The 18,269-nt window shown below is 44.2% G+C and overlaps 1 protein-coding gene across 1 annotated transcript in view; it reads right to left on the bottom strand.

The window, feature by feature from the left end:
• The window catches only part of LOC126095340 (lachesin-like), a 91,666-nt gene that overhangs the window by 59,655 nt on the left and 13,742 nt on the right, over window positions 1-18,269 (bottom strand). The window contains exon 3 of the mRNA XM_049910145.1: window positions 14,832-15,122. Within this exon, the coding sequence (XP_049766102.1) occupies window positions 14,832-15,122 (291 nt within the window). The remainder of the gene's footprint in view (window positions 1-14,831; window positions 15,123-18,269) is intronic.

Raw genomic sequence — 18,269 nt, 5'->3', positions numbered from 1 at the left:
TGAAGTGCTGCAACAGCTCATTACTCATCCCTATCTACTTCCCCCTCCACCAACCCATGCTCTCATCCCATCATCACTCGCTCGCCATCCTCGCTTCTGTGCGTAATGTGTTTTGTCGAAGATCTGTTACTGGCTGACCAGGCGGAGTGTAACAGCCATCTTGCCTGTAAGCATACAGCCGGGGACTCATAGCCTCCTACACGCAGACTGGAAAGGAATTATATGGATGGGTGCCTGCAGAAGAAGAGGAATACTGCTCAGCAGATAATGGTTATGCAGCTGGGCTACACATGAAACCATACAAGAAAGGACTAAATCTCTTCATAAACAAAAAAAGACCCCAGTAGTCCTGTCAGACAGGACGCTTACAAATACAGATCTGCTTAAATTTGTTAAGAAGAAATTCAACGTTCCTATATTCCGAGGTGAGTTTATACGGAATACATTACCGAAGATTGTATGGAAATCAGGAGAATACGGATCTGTGAATCTGGATGTAGTAGGGGGACCTGAACTCGCTTGATAGCATATGTTAAAAAAAGGAATATAAAAAATTTATACTATTTTGACCGACACATTCCGCGACCTGCAACCTCCAGAAGAATTACAATAATACTTTACAGACAGAAGATACGTGTTCTAGAATCTTCGACGTTGCCAAGACATTAATGCATTCCTTTGTGGTCATCTGTGCATGTTCTTCCTGACGTTTAAGAATGATATTTAAGGATGGATACTAGGCGTCCATTCACCAGTGGATGTTTACATGCAATGTCGTACACTCTGACTTTAAAAGAACGATCGTCTCTATTACGTGCGAATTACTTCCCACCAACTCACTTAAGCAATGGAGATTGGAGCATCGCGCTGATTGGACTGGCGACATACAGCATCCAAAAACCATGGAGGTTAACAATAAACTGCATCTGGAAATTAAAGGTAAAAACTAAATTGTGGAAACTGAACCTGATACATACGATATTGATAATTTAAATGAAGTTTTAAAACAGTCTGGAAAAGCGATTGAACTCCTTGAAAACATCAGTACACTTATATCTGAAAGAAGGACGTTGAATGCATCGATTGATTTTAAGCGGAAATTTAAAATAGGTCCACTACTGGATTTCGCAAACGGACAGGTTTTGATGAAGGATCCCAGTAAATTTCACAAATCTGATCACACAGTGCATATTCTCCCCGTCAGTACAAACTGTGTTCAGTGTAACATTACAACGAACTCATATCTCAACGATAGATTGATTCACTTAAACTGCGGATTCTTCCCATCAGTTGGAACAGGGTATAAGATTGTTGAGACTCCTATCAAAGCTATGTGCCATCCAGTGACAGTTCAGACATTGGACTGCCTGGAGCTGCGTATTGTGGACCAAAATAATCAACTTGTTGACTTTCGTGGTAAGGCAATCATTGTACGACTACATGTAAGACAAGACGGGCGTAAGGTTTAAAACCTGCGCACACAGCGCACAGCACAGCACTTCGCAGCAGAACTGCAAGGTGATAACACGTGCGTACTACGAGTTTCTTGAATCAGTAGGCTTGCAACCTCGCAATGACGTCGCCGCTCAACATATCTCAGCCAGTGGAATATGACGAGTGAATTATACGCCAGGATTACTTCTCGCACAAACCCTACGCTTTAACGACATTTGACAAGAGGAGGAGGAGGAGATTTGTGTCAACCTCCCGTCGACAACGAGGTCATTAGAGACGGAGCACAAGCTCGGATTAGGGAGGGGTGGGGAAGGATATCGGCCGTTCTCTTTCGAAGGAACCATCCCGGCATTTGCCTGAAGCGATTTAGGGAAATCACGGAAAACCTAAATCAGGATGGCCGGACGCAGGTTTTATCCATCGTTCTTCCGAATGCGAGTCCATTTAACAATAAAATTAGGATTGCAGTCCATCAGCAAGACACTTTAACTCTTCCATGCAAGAGTTTCACATACACACAATGATTTGGCATTCCTGTTCCAGGAAATACGATTTGGACAGAATGGGGTAGAGATTGATCATACACGTAGTGTTAGCATAGCATCAACCCTTCGAAGATACATCTCATCATCGCCCTCGGATTTCAATGGTTTAGTAAATGCAGGATGCTTCTTAGCCGAGCCTATGGGCAGAACAGTAAAAGAGTACCGCCAATTTACTGTATGCGTACTTGTAAAAATGGTTATGGGGTACTTTGAGGACATGCAGCGAATTATTATGAATGCTAAACAGGAACTTCTGGTACATAGTGCAACGGATATCATCTCTTACAGGGAGCTCAAGGAGCTCAAGAATAGAATCAGATCGTAATCAATAAAATTATACGGAAATGCCACACATCACTGTGGCAGACGAGAAGCGCTTCAAGTTTTTAAAATTTCCGAGCACGGCTGACGGAAGTTTTTCAAGATCCTGTGCTACCCACATCAAGCAGACGAACATGTGCTACTAGAACCTCCATCCAACTAGAAACACAGAGATTCATTATACTTGCATTTCAGACCAATAGAAGGGGGAATTTGGCACTTGATTCCACCGTATTTGACAACATTAATTTACACCATGGTCTACTTGAATTCAGAATTCTATCCGTATGATAATTTACCGCTGGAGTAGGAGCAGAATGTATACAGCGTATCATCTGCGTGCATCTCATTATGAAGGTGTTGAAGAGGAAGAATGCCTACTCAGTCCACGGAAATTCAAGGAGCTGGTACCAATTATCGTAATAGACTGTTTTAAGTAGAATGAGATAATTGAATCAGGACCAATAGATGTAAGAATCGAATCTGAATCCTCATCAACTTCCCCAGAACACACTGCAGCATGTGCTCTAGTTCTACATGATTATGTGATTAACCATTGTCCACTTACTGGTGTTGTGCAGCGTGCTGTATAAATGACCAAGTGCTGTGTCATACCCAGAGCACTTTGCAATTAAAACTTGTAGTATGAATGTCGCTGCCGACATTCAAGGTTTCTTTGATGGTGAGCGCAGACAATTCATATTTAAAGATCCTGCATTGATAGCATGCACAGAAGATGCTAATAGAGACATTCTCAGCGAGAAATGCATCCTCGAGGCCTTTCAATTTGGCTAAAACATGGAGTGAGAAGTTGCTAAAACTTTACTTCCATGGGCTCCATTGGGACGATAAGGTATACCTTATAAAGATCTGATGCCGTCACTTCGAATATTCGGTCATCCTGATGCCGTCATCTACGACAAAGGCGAGGAGAAGTTCACCTGGATGCAGCGACTCTACAAGTTTGCATCTATTCAAATGGTTCATATGGCTCTGAGCACTATGGGACTTAACATCTGAAGTCATCAGTCCCCTAGAACTTAGAACTACTTAAACCTAACTAACCTAAGGACATCACACTCATCCATGCCCGAGGCAGGATTCGAACCTGCGACCGTAGCGGTCGCTCGGTTCCCAACTGAAGAGCCTAGAACCTCTCGGCTACAACGGCCGGCGTCCTTAGGTTAGTCGGGTTTAAGTAGTTCTAAGTTCTAGGGCACTGATGACCATAGATGTTAAGTCCCATAGCGCTCAGAGCCATTTGAACCATTAGTAAGTTATTTGGAAGCTGGAGTGAGCGGGGCCTGCCGCCGTTTTAATTAGCCCAAAACGATCGCAGACAGCTGTTTACGATTGCTTCTTGTTCATTATTTCTGTCACAAGCATACAACAACTGTTTTAAATAATAAAAGTTATAGAGCTTACACGAATAATATAGTGTCAGGAATGCAATTTCGGACGTTTTTCTGTTCTTGATTGCGTATTTGCTCTAGTAATACTTCACATTTGACCTCGCTAATGTAACGTGTTTCTTGCTGTTGTGTTTCGGATAACCAGACACAGAAGGAAGTGAGGAGAAAAGTGTACTTTCGTAATCGATTTAATTCCACTTTTACTGTATTTGTATCGATAGTAAATGAAACTGGAACTCCGAAACTAGTGCTTGTTTGCTTACTAGTATCGATGTTGCTTCTTGTTCGTTACATTTTCAGGTTTCGAATCGTAATTTTTGTTTTCACATTTGCAAGAACCTTACCTACGTGCCCGCATCTCGTGGTCGTGCGGTAGTGTTCTCGCTTCCCACACCCGGGTTTCCGGGTTCGATTCCCGGCGGGGTCAGGGATTTTCTCTGCCTCGTAATGGCTGGGTGTTGTGTGCTGTCCTTAGGTTAGTTAGGTTTAAGTAGTTCTAAGTTCTAGGGGACTGATGACGATAGATGTTAAGTCCCATAGTGCTCAGAGCCATTTGAACCTTACCTACGTGTTTTTCTTTCTAAACGTGTGCAATTAGGAAAGAAGCAAGGCATGCTATCGTATCTTGTGCGCGTCAACAACGTGAATGATTATTGAAATGTCAAAGAAATAGAATTGCATACAGGAATAACTCCATGCAGAATAGACACCTTGTTTTATTAGACTGTCAGTGGATTAGTCTCAGTGCAGTTTACCCATCCTCTCGCTTCGAAATCTTATCTAAGACGCGTCATTCAGTGTGTGGCCAATACTATCAACATATAGGGTAAAAGAAAGATATAATTTTTAAATATCTTCCAGCATTTTATGGATGCTATAAATGTAATTAAGGCGATGGTAACAAACCCTTAAGACATCTTAAAACGGATGTTTTGCTTTAACATGTATGTGAATAACTTTTAGTGATTGTGTAAGATGTGGGCTGATCTTTCCAAGAGTAGTCTATTTGCTTCTTTTCCCGGAATATTTCTCGTCAGTGACTCTGTCAGTTATTCAGGAGTGCCGGCCGCTGTGGCCGAGTGGTTCTAGGCGCTTCAGTCCGGCACCGCGCTGCTGCTATGGTCGCAGGTTCGAATCCTGCCTCGGGCATGGATGAGTGTGATGTCTTTAGGTTACTTAGGCTTAAGTAATTCTAATTCTAGGGGACTGACGACCTCAGATGTCAAGTCCGATAGTGCTTAGAGCCATTTTCAGGAATAACCAAATATAGAACAATTAGAATGTACGTCTACTTTGACCATGTGCTTGATTTTATTTTTGAATTTCATTTTGAGGTTTCCAGAAAATATGTAAGTCCATACCTTCCTTCGTGATGTTCCATTAGGTAGTTACTTGTTGTGGGCCGTGTGGCTCTCCCCCCCCCCCCCCCCCCCCAATAACGTCGTTGCGCTACTGCAGCAACAACGACTGTATCTCATTTCTCTGTAGTACGCGCGCTATGCTATACGCATTGTGTATACGCTGCAAGAATAAAAGGATCCATAGTAAGTAACTGGAGTGCGAATGATTATTTATCGCCGTAATGCAATCCGAAAACAAAGGAAGTAGGTTACAGTACGCTTGTTCGCCCACTGCTTGAATACTGCTCAGCAGTGTGGGATCCGTACCAGATAGGGTTGATAGAAGAGATAGAGAAGATCCAACGGAGAGCAGCGCGCTTCGTTACAGGATCATTTAGTAATCGCGAAAGCGTTACGGAGATGATAGATAAACTCCAGTGGAAGACTCTGCAGGAGAGACGCTCAGTAGCTCGGTACGGGCTTTTATTGAAGTTTCGAGAACATACCTTCACCGAAGAGTCAAGCAGTATATTGCTCCCTCCTACGTATATCTCGCGAAGAGACCATGAGGATAAAATCAGAGAGATTAGAGCCCACACAGAGGCATACCGACAATCCTTCTTTCCACGAACAATACGAGACTGGAATAGAAAGGAGAACCGATAGAGGTACTGAAGGTACCCTCCGCCACACACCGTCAGGTGGCTTGCGGAGTATGGATGTAGATGTAGATGTAGAATTACCACTCCCGCTCCCAACTACCTACATTAGTTTCCTGTTCCTTGTACCAGTTGCACTGTAAATCGTAATGATATGGTTCAAGTGGCTTTGAGCACTATGGGACTTAACTTCTGAGGTCATGAGTCCCCTAGAACTTAGAACGACTTAAACATAACTAACCTAAGGACATCACACACATCCATGCCCGTGACAGGATTCGATCCTGCGACCGTAGCGGTCGCGCGGTTCCAGACTGTAGCACCTAGAACCGCTCGGCCACTCCGGCCGGATTCGTAATGATATGGAAGGAGTCATTGTATATTTACATCAATTTTTTGCCTCCATGCTGATCGTTTATTAGTTTTTACCCTTTTCAGTTGAAGGAAAGGCTGACAGATTTTCTTCAGTAATTCCTGTGCTGCGAAATGGAGGAGTTATCAAAGAGAAACGTTTACAGTTTAGTTTCAAATTTTACTTTGCTCTATGTCAGCTATTTTGTATCAATGGGTAAGAGATCAAAACTTTTAGTTGGAGCATTGTGAACCTGTTTTTGGGCAACAGGCAAATTTAATGTGGCGTAATGAATGTCATTTTTATCTTCTGTTATTGTAATCATGTACATTATTATTCCTGATGAAGAGGGATGGAGCGTTCACAACAAACTTCCTAAGGGAATAACTATAATGTGGAACGGATAGATTGCTACTCACACGCCGAGCAAAAGGCAGGCACAACGAAAAGAGTGTTCACACAGATTTTCAGCCAAATCCTACTTCAGAAAGGAAGCACAGCACACATACACTTTCATACAACCATACACACAAAACTAACGACATGACCACTGTCTCCGGCTGTTCAAGCCAGAATATTTTTACAGCAGGAGGAAAAGGGAAAAATGAATAATAATTATGGACGTAATTAAGGGCATCAGATGCTGCTCCGGCCGTCAGCGCGGTTACGTAGCCGTGTCATGTGCGGGGATGAGAGACTGATGATACAGTGTGGCTCGAATGTCGCAGCGTTTGCGACTTGGAAGGCAATGGAAAACAAAGGAACGAAGCGAAAGAGGGGGCACTGAGTAAAGTAAGGCAAATCGAAAGTAAAATGACAGAAATGAAACCATTACAATAAAATTAAACAGTGCAACAATAATTCACGTATGCAAAAGAAACTGCTGCTTGAATTGCTCTACTTACGAATGAAATGTCATTCCTTTCAACGTTAGATTACGATCGTATCGATTAGTACACTCTTAAACAAAGCAAGCTGGCATTTCTGATGAAACAACTACATCTCCACAAAATCAAAGCACCCAACACGATCGAAATTGGGGACGAGCACGTGAGAGTGACGTCATGGGGAAGTATCAAAGTCGAAAAGCACGGAGGCATGAATGTAGTGAATCTAACGCTTTGGGCTAGTTAAGATGGCTGACAGCGGCTTCAAATTTGTGACGTACTGACACTTTCCTTCTTTGTGTGTATGCATTATCATGGGTGTCACTGAAGCCAGCAGTTTAGAACAGCAATATGGGGAGAGCGCAAAGCCCGCGTAAACAGCTGTTTGGTTCAAATGGCTCTGAGCAGTATGGGACTTAACTACTGAGGTCATCAGTCCCCTAGACTTAGAATTACTTAAACCTAACTAACCTAAGGACATCACACACAGCCATGCCCGAGGCAGGATTCGAACCTGCGACCGTAGCGGTCACGCGGTTCCAGACTGTAGCGCCTAGAACCCTCGGCCACATCGGCCGGCTATACAGGTGTTTATTTACTGATAAAACACTCGTCAGAAATGGAATAATGTGATACAACTACGTTATCTTTAGAGTTTTGACATAATGGTCAGTACATGCGTCCCTTTCGGCTGTAATTTTTCCTGCAGCAGACGGAAAATACAAGGAAAGGACCATGTCTTTCGAAACACAATTAGAAACATCTTAAGCACTTTTGCACTGTATAAGCCTAAATACAACTTGTCATATCCGAAAAACCGGCAGTATTTAAATAGCTTATGTAAATTTTAGGACGTTTATTAATCTAGTATTAACAGTCATAGCTTAATGATTTGCTTTTAACCAATTCTGTTCAACCTTGGCTTTTCATTGAATAGTATGCCCCTTATGAAAGTGCTGCTATTAGTAGAACGTGCTATTTGTCGTTGGTACTGTGGTGTCATCGCCAGACACCACACTTGCTAGGTGGTAGCCTTTAAATCGGCCGCGGTCCGTTAGTGTACGTCGGACCCGCGTGTCGCCACTATCAGTAATTGCAGACCGAGCGCCGCCATACGGCAGGTCTAGTCTAGAGAGACTCCCTAGCACTCGCCCCAGTTATACAGCCGACTTTGCTAGCGATGGTTCACTGCCTACATACGCTCTCATTTGCCGAGACGACAGTTTAGCATAGCAGTCAGCTACGTCATTTGCTACGACCTAGCAAGGCGCCATATTCAGTTACTATATTCTGAACAGATAATATTGTGAATCATGTACCGTCAAGAGCGACGTTCATCATTAATGGATTAAAGTATCAAACTAATTACGTCCGCTTTCTGAATTGTAATTCCTTGTCATGTTCCAGACCTCACGTCAGTATAGTTCTTCCCTCCTCACGCCAGCCTGCGTGAGCTAAAACGCGTGCATTTCGGTCTCCTCTAGTAACACGGTCTTGGCTCTTCAGCCAACACAACAGGTACGAACTGTGTTTATTCATTTGTGTGTTCTTAGAAAAATTGCAGTCTGGTTTAAAAGTGTCTATATGTTCGCATAACACGATTCTACTTCGTATGCGTTAAACTCAACTAGTATGCAAATATTTACCCTACTGCAGAAATTCTTTAAAACCCCTCGCAAAGCTTACAGCGCCATATAGTTTCAGAAAATCGTGCTAGTACCACACACACACTTCCTGACACCACCATCTTACGTAACCAAGCGTCAAGCATCAGCAAAAGCTACGTCTCTGGCAGTCTAGTAATGTATGTCTGTGGAGATACCTAAAGACATAATCACCTCTGATCATAGTTCGTTACTACGTAAATATGAAACATTTATGGTGTGAACTGTCAAAATATTACAGGACATATGTCCACTATTATATGAAAATATTACGCCACGCTGTATAAAACAGCACAAAATCGACGTTAAATCGGTATTTTAGATCTTTACTTCAAATATAAAGAGAACAGTCACCAGATACAGTCACATCAGATGTTATATATATACGTTAGGACAACGTAGACGCAAGTCTCCCTCTTACTTACATGATTTAGAAATATGAAAATTAATTACAACGTAGTTTTTTGCGTAATTAGTGATAATGAAAATTATGACTACAGTTTCAGTTATACCTCAATAATTTACGAAATTCTTCACTTATAAAAAAAATGCTGTGGAAATATAGCGCATTATAATTCTCAAACTTTGTATACGCGGCTGCTTGAAAATGGAAATCTTCGGAAATGTTTTAAGCAGTGAATCTGGAACCTTACTTACAACGTCCTTTGAAGACATGTATTTCACTGCAGACCCAATCATCAAGAAAAAAAATTCCCACTGTTGTTTAACGGCTTCCCTTTCCCCCTGTGCTTGCCCCCTTTCCTGGATCTGTACTCCTGGGCCTTACGCCTGAAGCATTGAGAGTTTAGCATCGTCACATCTATTACCCTTAAAGTCAGTCAAACGCATTGGTTCACTTGGCCTTCTAAAAGTTACTTCCCAGTCTTTAAGTCCTATAACGGATTTAGCGTGAATATAATTTTCTGTGAACAAGTAACAACGCTGCTTAGTGACTCACCCCGTGTGGCTGTTGCATACATTGGTTGCTGACAACCCTCCATTCATACATCGGGTTGGAGCGACTCACTTCCGGGGTTGACATCCTTTTCAGGTTTGTCCAACATTACTTGCCATCTAGTTTTATATCGATGCTGGGCTTGAACATTTCTGACATCCAATTTGTACCAGTCGTCCACCCTGGACTGGAAGCTCCTCCTGTTTTATGATTTGCCTGACGATCTGTGGGGCGTCGCGTAACGTAGATAAAAAAAGATAAGTTATTACTCATTTTATTGTTAAGCTAGCTGTGGACTCAGGGACGGCCAGTTGCTGTGTGGGCCACAATGGATTCTGCTGTCCTCAGTGGCAGACTGAAGTCTGCCCATAAGTCTCTGTGTCAGCCTCTAGCACAGGCAAGCAGCTCGCGGTCTAGTGGGTTGCACAGTTGCCGATCAGTAGGTGCTAACTGCTGGCTACCAGGGTGCATGGGTACTGCGGAAAGTGAAAGGGCTGATCTAGCAACCAAGAAGTCGTGTCGTGATCCTCAGTTTTTTCAGTGTGCCATCCCCCTGCATGCCATCAGTTCGCTGTTTAGGTCGGTTGGTTGGTTGTTTCGTGGAAGGAGACCAGACAGCGAGGTCATCGGTCTCATCAGATTAGGGAAGGACGGGGAAGGAAGTCGGCCGTGCTCTTTGAAAGGAACCATCCCGGCATTTGCCTGGAGCGATTTAGGGAAATCACGGGAAACCTAAATCAGGATGGCCGGACGCGGGATTGAACCGTCGTCCTCCCGAATGCGAGTCCAGTGTCTAACCACTGCGCCACCTCGCTCGGTGCTGTTTAGGTGCAGAGTCATGCGTCGATGGGAAGACTAGTGGCTGGAAGTGAAAGACAATAAGCTCCATCTAGTGAAGCCCACAGCGTGGCCGTGGCACACCATCTTCCAGCCACGTCGATGGGACAAGGTCCATCTCACTCGTCTTCGCGTAGGCTACAGCCCAATGACGCATGGGTCCTTGCTCCTGCGAGAAGGACCCTCGTTTCTGACCAACGTTCGAACGCTCTGAGTTACATTTACATCTACATCTAGATCTACATGTGTACTCCGCAAGCCACGCAACGGAGGGCACTTTACGTTCCACTGTCATTACCTCCCTTCCCTGTTCCAGTCGCGTATGGTTCGCGGGAAGAACGACTGCCGGAAAGCCTCCGTGCGCGCTCGAATGTCTCTAATTTTACATTCGTGATCTCCTCGGGAGGTATAAGTAGGGGAAAGCAATATATTCGATACCTCATCCAGAAACGCACCCTCTCGAAACCTGGACAGCAAGCTACTCAGCGATGCAGAGCGCCTCTCTTGCAGAGTCTGCCACTTGAGTTTGCTAAACATCTCCGTAACTCTATCACGCTTACCAGTGATTGAGGTGTTGTGATAAAGAAGTGCGGCAAAATTGAGAAAATATTTTATTCATTAATGTAATAAAGTGAACTAATGTTTGATATGTTCTTGTTTGATGAGCGTTCTCCCCGAGCCGCGCGGGGTTACCCGAGCGGTCTAGGGCGCTGCAGTCATGGACTGTACGGCTGGTCCCGGCGGAGGTTCGAGTCCTTCCTCGGGCATGGTTGTGTGTGTTTGTCCTTAGGATAATTTAGGTTAAGTAGTGTGTAAGTTTAGGGACTGATGAACTTAGCAGTTAAGTCCCATAAGATTTCACACACATTTGAACATTTTGTTCTCCCCGAGCAATCAAAAATCGACAGTTATGGCCGGACAAGCAATTATCATGACGAGTTTCAATGACAACCTGATGTTATAAGGTACCTAATTATAAGTTGTACAATAATTGTTTAATTATTTAAGTGAAGTGCGAAAAGACTTTTTGCTGGTTGTGGCAGTGAGTTAATGTTTCCAAATCCTGCTCCGCCTGTCCCTAAAGAATAATTTATTTTATGAACCACTACGTGTGTTGATTTACTCTCGAGGGTATCTTTACTTATCTGTCGGAACATATTTTCATCTGCCACATGTAGAAGATAAACAAGCACCCCATCATCAGTTCACACTTTCTTACGCACTTGTTTACATGCTGAAGATTATTTAGTTGCTAAGATAATAAATTCTTCAACTTACGATAATACAAAAATCGTGAATAAATTTTTTTTTTGTAGAAGCGTATTTGTCACCATGACTCATTTTATGTAGCGTGAGGAAGAAAAAAATTGAAATACCATCTGAATAATATTGAATAAGTTAATAAATATTAAATAATCGCTGTGTATAAGATTTTTCACGATGTAAATATGCTTGTACAAAAAGATGTATTCTCAGTTTATATATTACCTTAGCTGTTGAACTACGTATTATCTTTACACCTGAAGAATCTTCGAAGTGTAAGCTAAAATATGAGAAAGCCTCCTGTGCTTCACGTGCCAGATTAATACATCGTCACCCAAACTGGAAGTGAAGGCATCATTGAGATTATTTAAATATACAAAATACACTACTGGTCTTTAAAATTGCTACACCACGAAGATGACGTGCTAAAGACGCGAAATTTAACTAACAGGAAGAAGATGCTGTGATATGCAAATGATTAGCTTTTCAGAGCATTCACACAAGGTTGGCGCCGGTGGCGACACATACAACGTGCTGACCTGAGGAAAGTTTCCAACCGATATCTCAAACAGCAGTTGACCAGCGATGCCTGGTGAATCGTTGTTGTGATGCCTCACGTAAGGAGAAGAAATGCGTACCACCACGTTTCCGACTTTGATAAAGGTCGGATTGTAGCCTATCGCGATTGCGGTTTATCGTATCGCGACATTGCTGCTCGCGTTGATCGAGATCCAATGAATGTTAGCAGAATATGGAATCGGTGGGTTCAGAAGGGTAATACGGAACGCAGTGCTGTATCCCAACGGCCAAATGACAGGCATCTTATCCGCATGCCTATAACGGATCGTGCAGCCACGTCTCGATCCCTGAATCAACAGATGGGTGCGTTTGCAAGACAACCACCATCTGCACGAACAGTTCGACGACGTTTGCAGCATCATGGACTATCAGCTCGGAGACCATGGCTGCGGTTACTCTTGACGCTGCACCACAGACAGGAGCGCCTGCGATGGTGTACTCAACGACGAACCTGGATGCACGAATGGCAAAACGTCATTTTTTCGGATGAATCCAAGTTATGTTTACAGCATTATGATGGTCGCCTCCGTGTTTGGCGACATCGCGGTGAACGCACATTGGAAGCGTGTATTCGTCATCACCATACTAGCGTATCACCCGGCGTGATAGTATGGGGTGACACTGGTTACACGTCTCGGTCACCTCTTGTTCGCATTGATAGAAATTTGAACAGTGGACGTTATATTTCAGATTTGTTACGATCCGTGCCTCTACCCTTCATTCGATCCAAACGAAACCCTACATTTCAGCAGGATAATGCACGACCGCATGTTGCACGGGCCTTTCTGGATACAGAAAATGTTCGACTGTTGCCCTGGCCAGCACATTCTCCAGATCTCTCACCAACTGAAAACGTCTGGTCAATGATGGCCGAGCAACTGGCTCGTCACAATACGCCAGTCACTACTCTGAACTGTTGTATCGTGTTGAAGCTGCAGGGGCAGCTGTACCTGTACACGCCATGTTAAACTTAACTAACCTAAGGACATCACACACATCCATGCCCGAGGCAGGATGCGAACCTGCGACCGTAGCGGCCTCACAGTTCCAGACTGCAGCGGCTAGAACTGCACGGCCACTTCGGCCGGCGCAGATGTGGTTGTTCTGGGTACTGATTTCTCAGGATCTCGGCACCCAAACTGCGTGAAGATGTAATCACAAGTCAGTTCTAGTATAATATATTTGTCAAATGAATACCCGCTTATCATCCGCATTTCTTCTTGGTGTAGCAATTTTAATGGCCAGTATTGTACATAATCGTTTCTTGACAGGGGCAGGAACGTATCGAAACAACATAACATTAGAGACAAACTCAGCAAAAAATCTTTCTGCCCTTCGCCCAAATGTGTAATTCCCAACAGATAGTCCTGATAATGACAATTCCATGTGGTTTAACAGGCTCGTGCAAGTCTCTCTGCCGGACTGCACTTGGACGACTCTGTTGATCCAAACGAATCGCAGTAGTAGTACCGAGAAAGGGAACCTACAGTTTAACGTGGAATATGAGGCACGTGTGATCCCTGTAGGACCTTGTAATGGTACTTGAATTACGTAACCATTACGGCACCTCAACTCAACCTCTCGATACCAGCAATATTATACTGCGTTTCTGTTAACTGCTTAACATATTTCTGAGACAACATTCAGATTTGATTTCATTTTTGATACATCGATATGGTTATATTATAGTGATATTATTCTTATGTGTATTCTTTCGCTTGCCACTATGATCTTTGACGTACTTTTGGGCGCGTAAGCAATTATTAGTTAGTTAGAGTGTCGGACCTTGAGAAAGTTAAGTCTTGGACATCTTGTTGGAAAGACGCATATTGTAGTCAGCTTGTAAAATGTTAACTTTAAGAGTGAGGAAGATGTTTTCAAGTATGTTTTGTATTGTGAAGTGATGTTTTGTGTGTTACGTGATATTGCAGCAAAAGTAATAAAAAAGAAGTGTAACTTAAATTCGGAGTGCTGATTACTTTTTTACATCACCATTGTTCTGCGAAAGTGTAATCTTCAAGAATGGTTTGTGAAACAAATCTATAAAACTTCTGAATATAGCAGAATGAAAGGTAGACTGATTTGCATCCTGAATCATCACCACCTAGATTTTCGACGATTGAGCCATGATTTTACAACGAGACCAGCGTGGGAAACACGAAAGGATGAGTGCCTAGTTTATTCATTATTACATGAAATGACTTTATTAACTGTGCTCTAATGACACCTGCCACATAATTGTTGTTGCCCGAAAATGCAGTATTTAGCAGCGTGAGCAACACCACAATCATTATTAAATTTTGACCTTTGTTGTGGTAGGGTTGTTAGAACCTCTACATCATGCAGTGGTAAAGGCTAGCTTAAGGTGAGACTGAAATACTGCGTGGTACAACCGGGTTTCGAATCGGAGACATTTTTCTTTGCAGCAGACCACTGGGCAGCTGGTGATAGCGGCATGCTGCCGAAATGCGAATGAATACAGCAAAATAAATGCGACTGAAGCTGGGAGACTGCCATCTCCTATTGCCCGTCGACGACAGAGAGGTGTGCTGGGGTACTGACCGTAGAGGCGGATGGAGCCCTCCGTCTCGCCGAGCGAGTTCTTGGCGATGCAGCGGTAGCTGCCGAAGTCGTGCGGCGCGGCGAGCTGGGCGACCGTGAGGCGCATGTGGCCGCGGTACGAGTTCTCGGCGGCCTCGAGGCGCAGCTTGCCGGCCGCGGGCAGCACCATGGCGCCGGCGCGCAGCCAGTAGGTGATGGCGCGCGGGTGCGCCTCCGTGTGGCAGTCCAGCGTCACGTTGGTGCCGGCCGGCGCGCCCACCAGCTGGTTCGGCACCCAGATCATGGGCGGGACTGCGGCACACACAAGCGCTCCACTCAGCCTCGTCTGCGTGCCAACGTGGGGGGGCAGCAGAGTACCTAACGTCGATCAGGTGTACATCAACAAGGCTGAAACTTCCTGGCAGATTAAAACTGTGTGCCGGACCGAGACTCGAACTCGGGACCTTTGCCTTTCTCGGGCAGGTGCTCTACCAACTGAGCCACCCAAGCACTACTCACGCCCCGTCCTCGCAGCTTCAATTCGGCCAGTACCTCGTCTCCTACCTTCCAAACTTCACAGAAGCTCTCCAGGAAGTTTCATATCAGCGTACACTCCGCTGTAGAGCCAAAATTTCATTGCATCAACAAGGCTGGTTATCCTCTTTTTAATTTTATTTAATTAACTGGTGGACACTTCAGATTTACAATCTACTGAATAACTTTGTTCCCTGTGCATTTGATAATGATCTGTAGACAGAGAAAATCAGTCTTGTTCGGGAGTTAGCCAACAGAGGGAGACTCGTTACACCATGAGAGCACAGTAAGGATATTTCCCATCATTCGAATAGCCTGGGTACTGCAGTTTACAATTAGAACACCAAATATGAACATTTGTGCTGCTGTTAGTGAGAATTTACTTACGAATGTATAAGCTCCGAGATAGTCGACATAAGGACATACCCCTGTTTTACACAATGCTGTTTCTTGAATATATCCACGGTACTTCTAGAATGAAATTTTCACTCTACAGCGGAGTGTGCGCTGATATGAATCTTCCTGACAGATTAAAACTGTCTGCCGGACCGAGACTCGAACTCGGGAACTTTGCCTTTCGCGGGCAAGTGCTCTACCAACTGAGCTACCCAAGCACGACTCACGCCCCGTCCTCACAGTTTTATATCAGCGCACACTCCGCTGTAGAGTGAAAATTTCATTCTAGAAACATCTAAGCCATGTTTCCGCAATATCCTTTCTTTCAGGAGTGCTAGTTCTGCAAGGTTCGCAGGAGAGCTTCTGTAAAAGTTTGGAAGGTAGGAGACGAGGTACTGGCAGAAGTAAAGCTGTGAGTACCGGGCCGTGAGTCGTGCTTGGGTAGAGCACTTGCTCGCGAAAGGCCAAGGTCCCGAGTTCGAGTCTCGGTCCGGCACACAGTTTTGATCTGCCAGGAAGTTTCATATCCACGGTATTTCAAAATTACACAGACAAACTTCGAAGGGATGTAGAGGGTTTCTGGAGAAACAAATTGAGGATAGGAACCAGTGTCCGGAAACGTCACCGAACGACGTTACAGAGCGCCGACTACGTATCAGGAATCGGACAGTTTGTTTGTAGGTTTGTGCAGCTATGTGATTTTACACACAGGTAATTTGCGTAAATAACGGGCCCCTGATTTGTGTTCACGGTCACGGCACCCGTAAGCGACCCAGATGGATTCCATGGGATTTACATGAAGCGAATTTGGTCGCCGATACATCAACGTGAGGTTGCTGCAATGCTCCTAAAATCACTGTACCATGGTTCTGGCTCCGAGATACGGACAGTTATACTGCTGAACGATTACATCGCCGTCAGGGAAGACGTCAAGCATGAAAGAATGCAGATAGTTCGCAGTAGTCAGTCTGTCTCGATTACCACCACAGGTCACGCGCAAGGGCAGGATTTTAGTCAAAGGATTTGATTCTTGATGTGGTTTGTTTAAGATGAATTAATTGTTTAATGTTTTCTTTATTTTTTTCTAGTGGTTTATTCTTTTCGTTTATTTTATTATTCAATATCTGGGGATAATAATTTTTATTCCAGATTTTCTTTCGATGATAAGGGTTATTATATTTCATTTGGTATTATTGGTTTATTATTTGTTGCTGTTTTTGGTGGTAAAGCATCTCCCCTAGCATTATACTGCTCCTATCATCCAGCGTCCGTAGCGCGCTGCATGTTTCGAGCCGCTGTTCACCTCGACGATGGCGTTTGTGGAGACGACCATCACCTAGTGTAGCAAAAATGTCATTCACTCGAAGAGCCGTCACGTTTCTATTGATCGACGGTCGAATCCCGATAGCCCCATGCCCGATGCACTCGTCACTGACGATGTCATTGCGTCAACAGGTGAACACGTAGAGGTGATCTGCTGCGGATCTGCATGTTCGACATTGTGCGATGAACGGTGTGCTCGAACACACTTGTGCGTGCAGCAGCACTGTGCTGTTCTCGGCAGAGATGCCACAGATCACCGTCTATCCTACTTCACAGAGCAGCCAACCTTCTGGACCCCATGCTCTCTGAAGAGTCTTAGACGTCCAGCCATTTAGCTCCCAGCTTCACTGTCCTACCTCTTTCCGTAGATGCTCACGACAGTAGCACGTAAACATTCGACTAGTTTCGCCGTTTTCGAAATACTAGTTTACGGGATACCGTGTAATAATAATCTATCCTTTGTCACAGTCCCTTTTTTCTCAATGGATTTGCCCGTTTGCAGCCCATATCATCACTGGCACGCTCCAATTACATACTTTTGTTACTGTCGCCACCATGCCCCATTCAAAGTCGCGGTGGGCAGTGGTCATAATGTCTTGGCCCATCAGTGTATATACAGGGTGTTTCAAAAATGACCGGTATATTTGAAACGGCAATAAAAACTAAACGAGCAGCGATAGAAATACACCGTTTGTTGCAATATGCTTGGGACAAAAGTACATTTTCAGGCGAACAAACTTTCGAAATTACAGTAGTTACAATTTTCAACAACAGATGGCGCTGCGGTCTAGGAAACTCTATAGTACGATATTTTCCACATATCCATCATGCGTAGCAATAATATGGCGTAGTCTCTGAATGAAATTACCCGAAACCTTTGACAACGTGTCTGGCGGAATGGCTTCACATGCAGATGAGATGTACTGCTTCAGCTGTTCTACTGTTTCTGGATTCTGGCGGTACACCTGGTCTTTCAAGTGTCCCCACAGAAAGAAGTCACAGGGGTTCATGTCTGGCGAATAGGGAGGCCAATCCACGCCGCCTCCTGTATGTTTCGGATAGCCCAAAGCAATCACACGATCATCGAAATATTCATTCAGGAAATTAAAGACGTCGACCGTGCGATGTGGCCGGGCACCATCTTGCATAAACCACGAGGTGTTCGCAGTGTCGTCTAAGGCAGTTTGTACCACCACAAATTCGCGA

Source organism: Schistocerca cancellata, chromosome 8 (genome assembly GCF_023864275.1).
Source record: "Schistocerca cancellata isolate TAMUIC-IGC-003103 chromosome 8, iqSchCanc2.1, whole genome shotgun sequence".
Lineage (NCBI taxonomy): Eukaryota > Metazoa > Arthropoda > Insecta > Orthoptera > Acrididae > Schistocerca > Schistocerca cancellata.
This window is presented reverse-complemented; position numbering and strand designations above follow the sequence as displayed.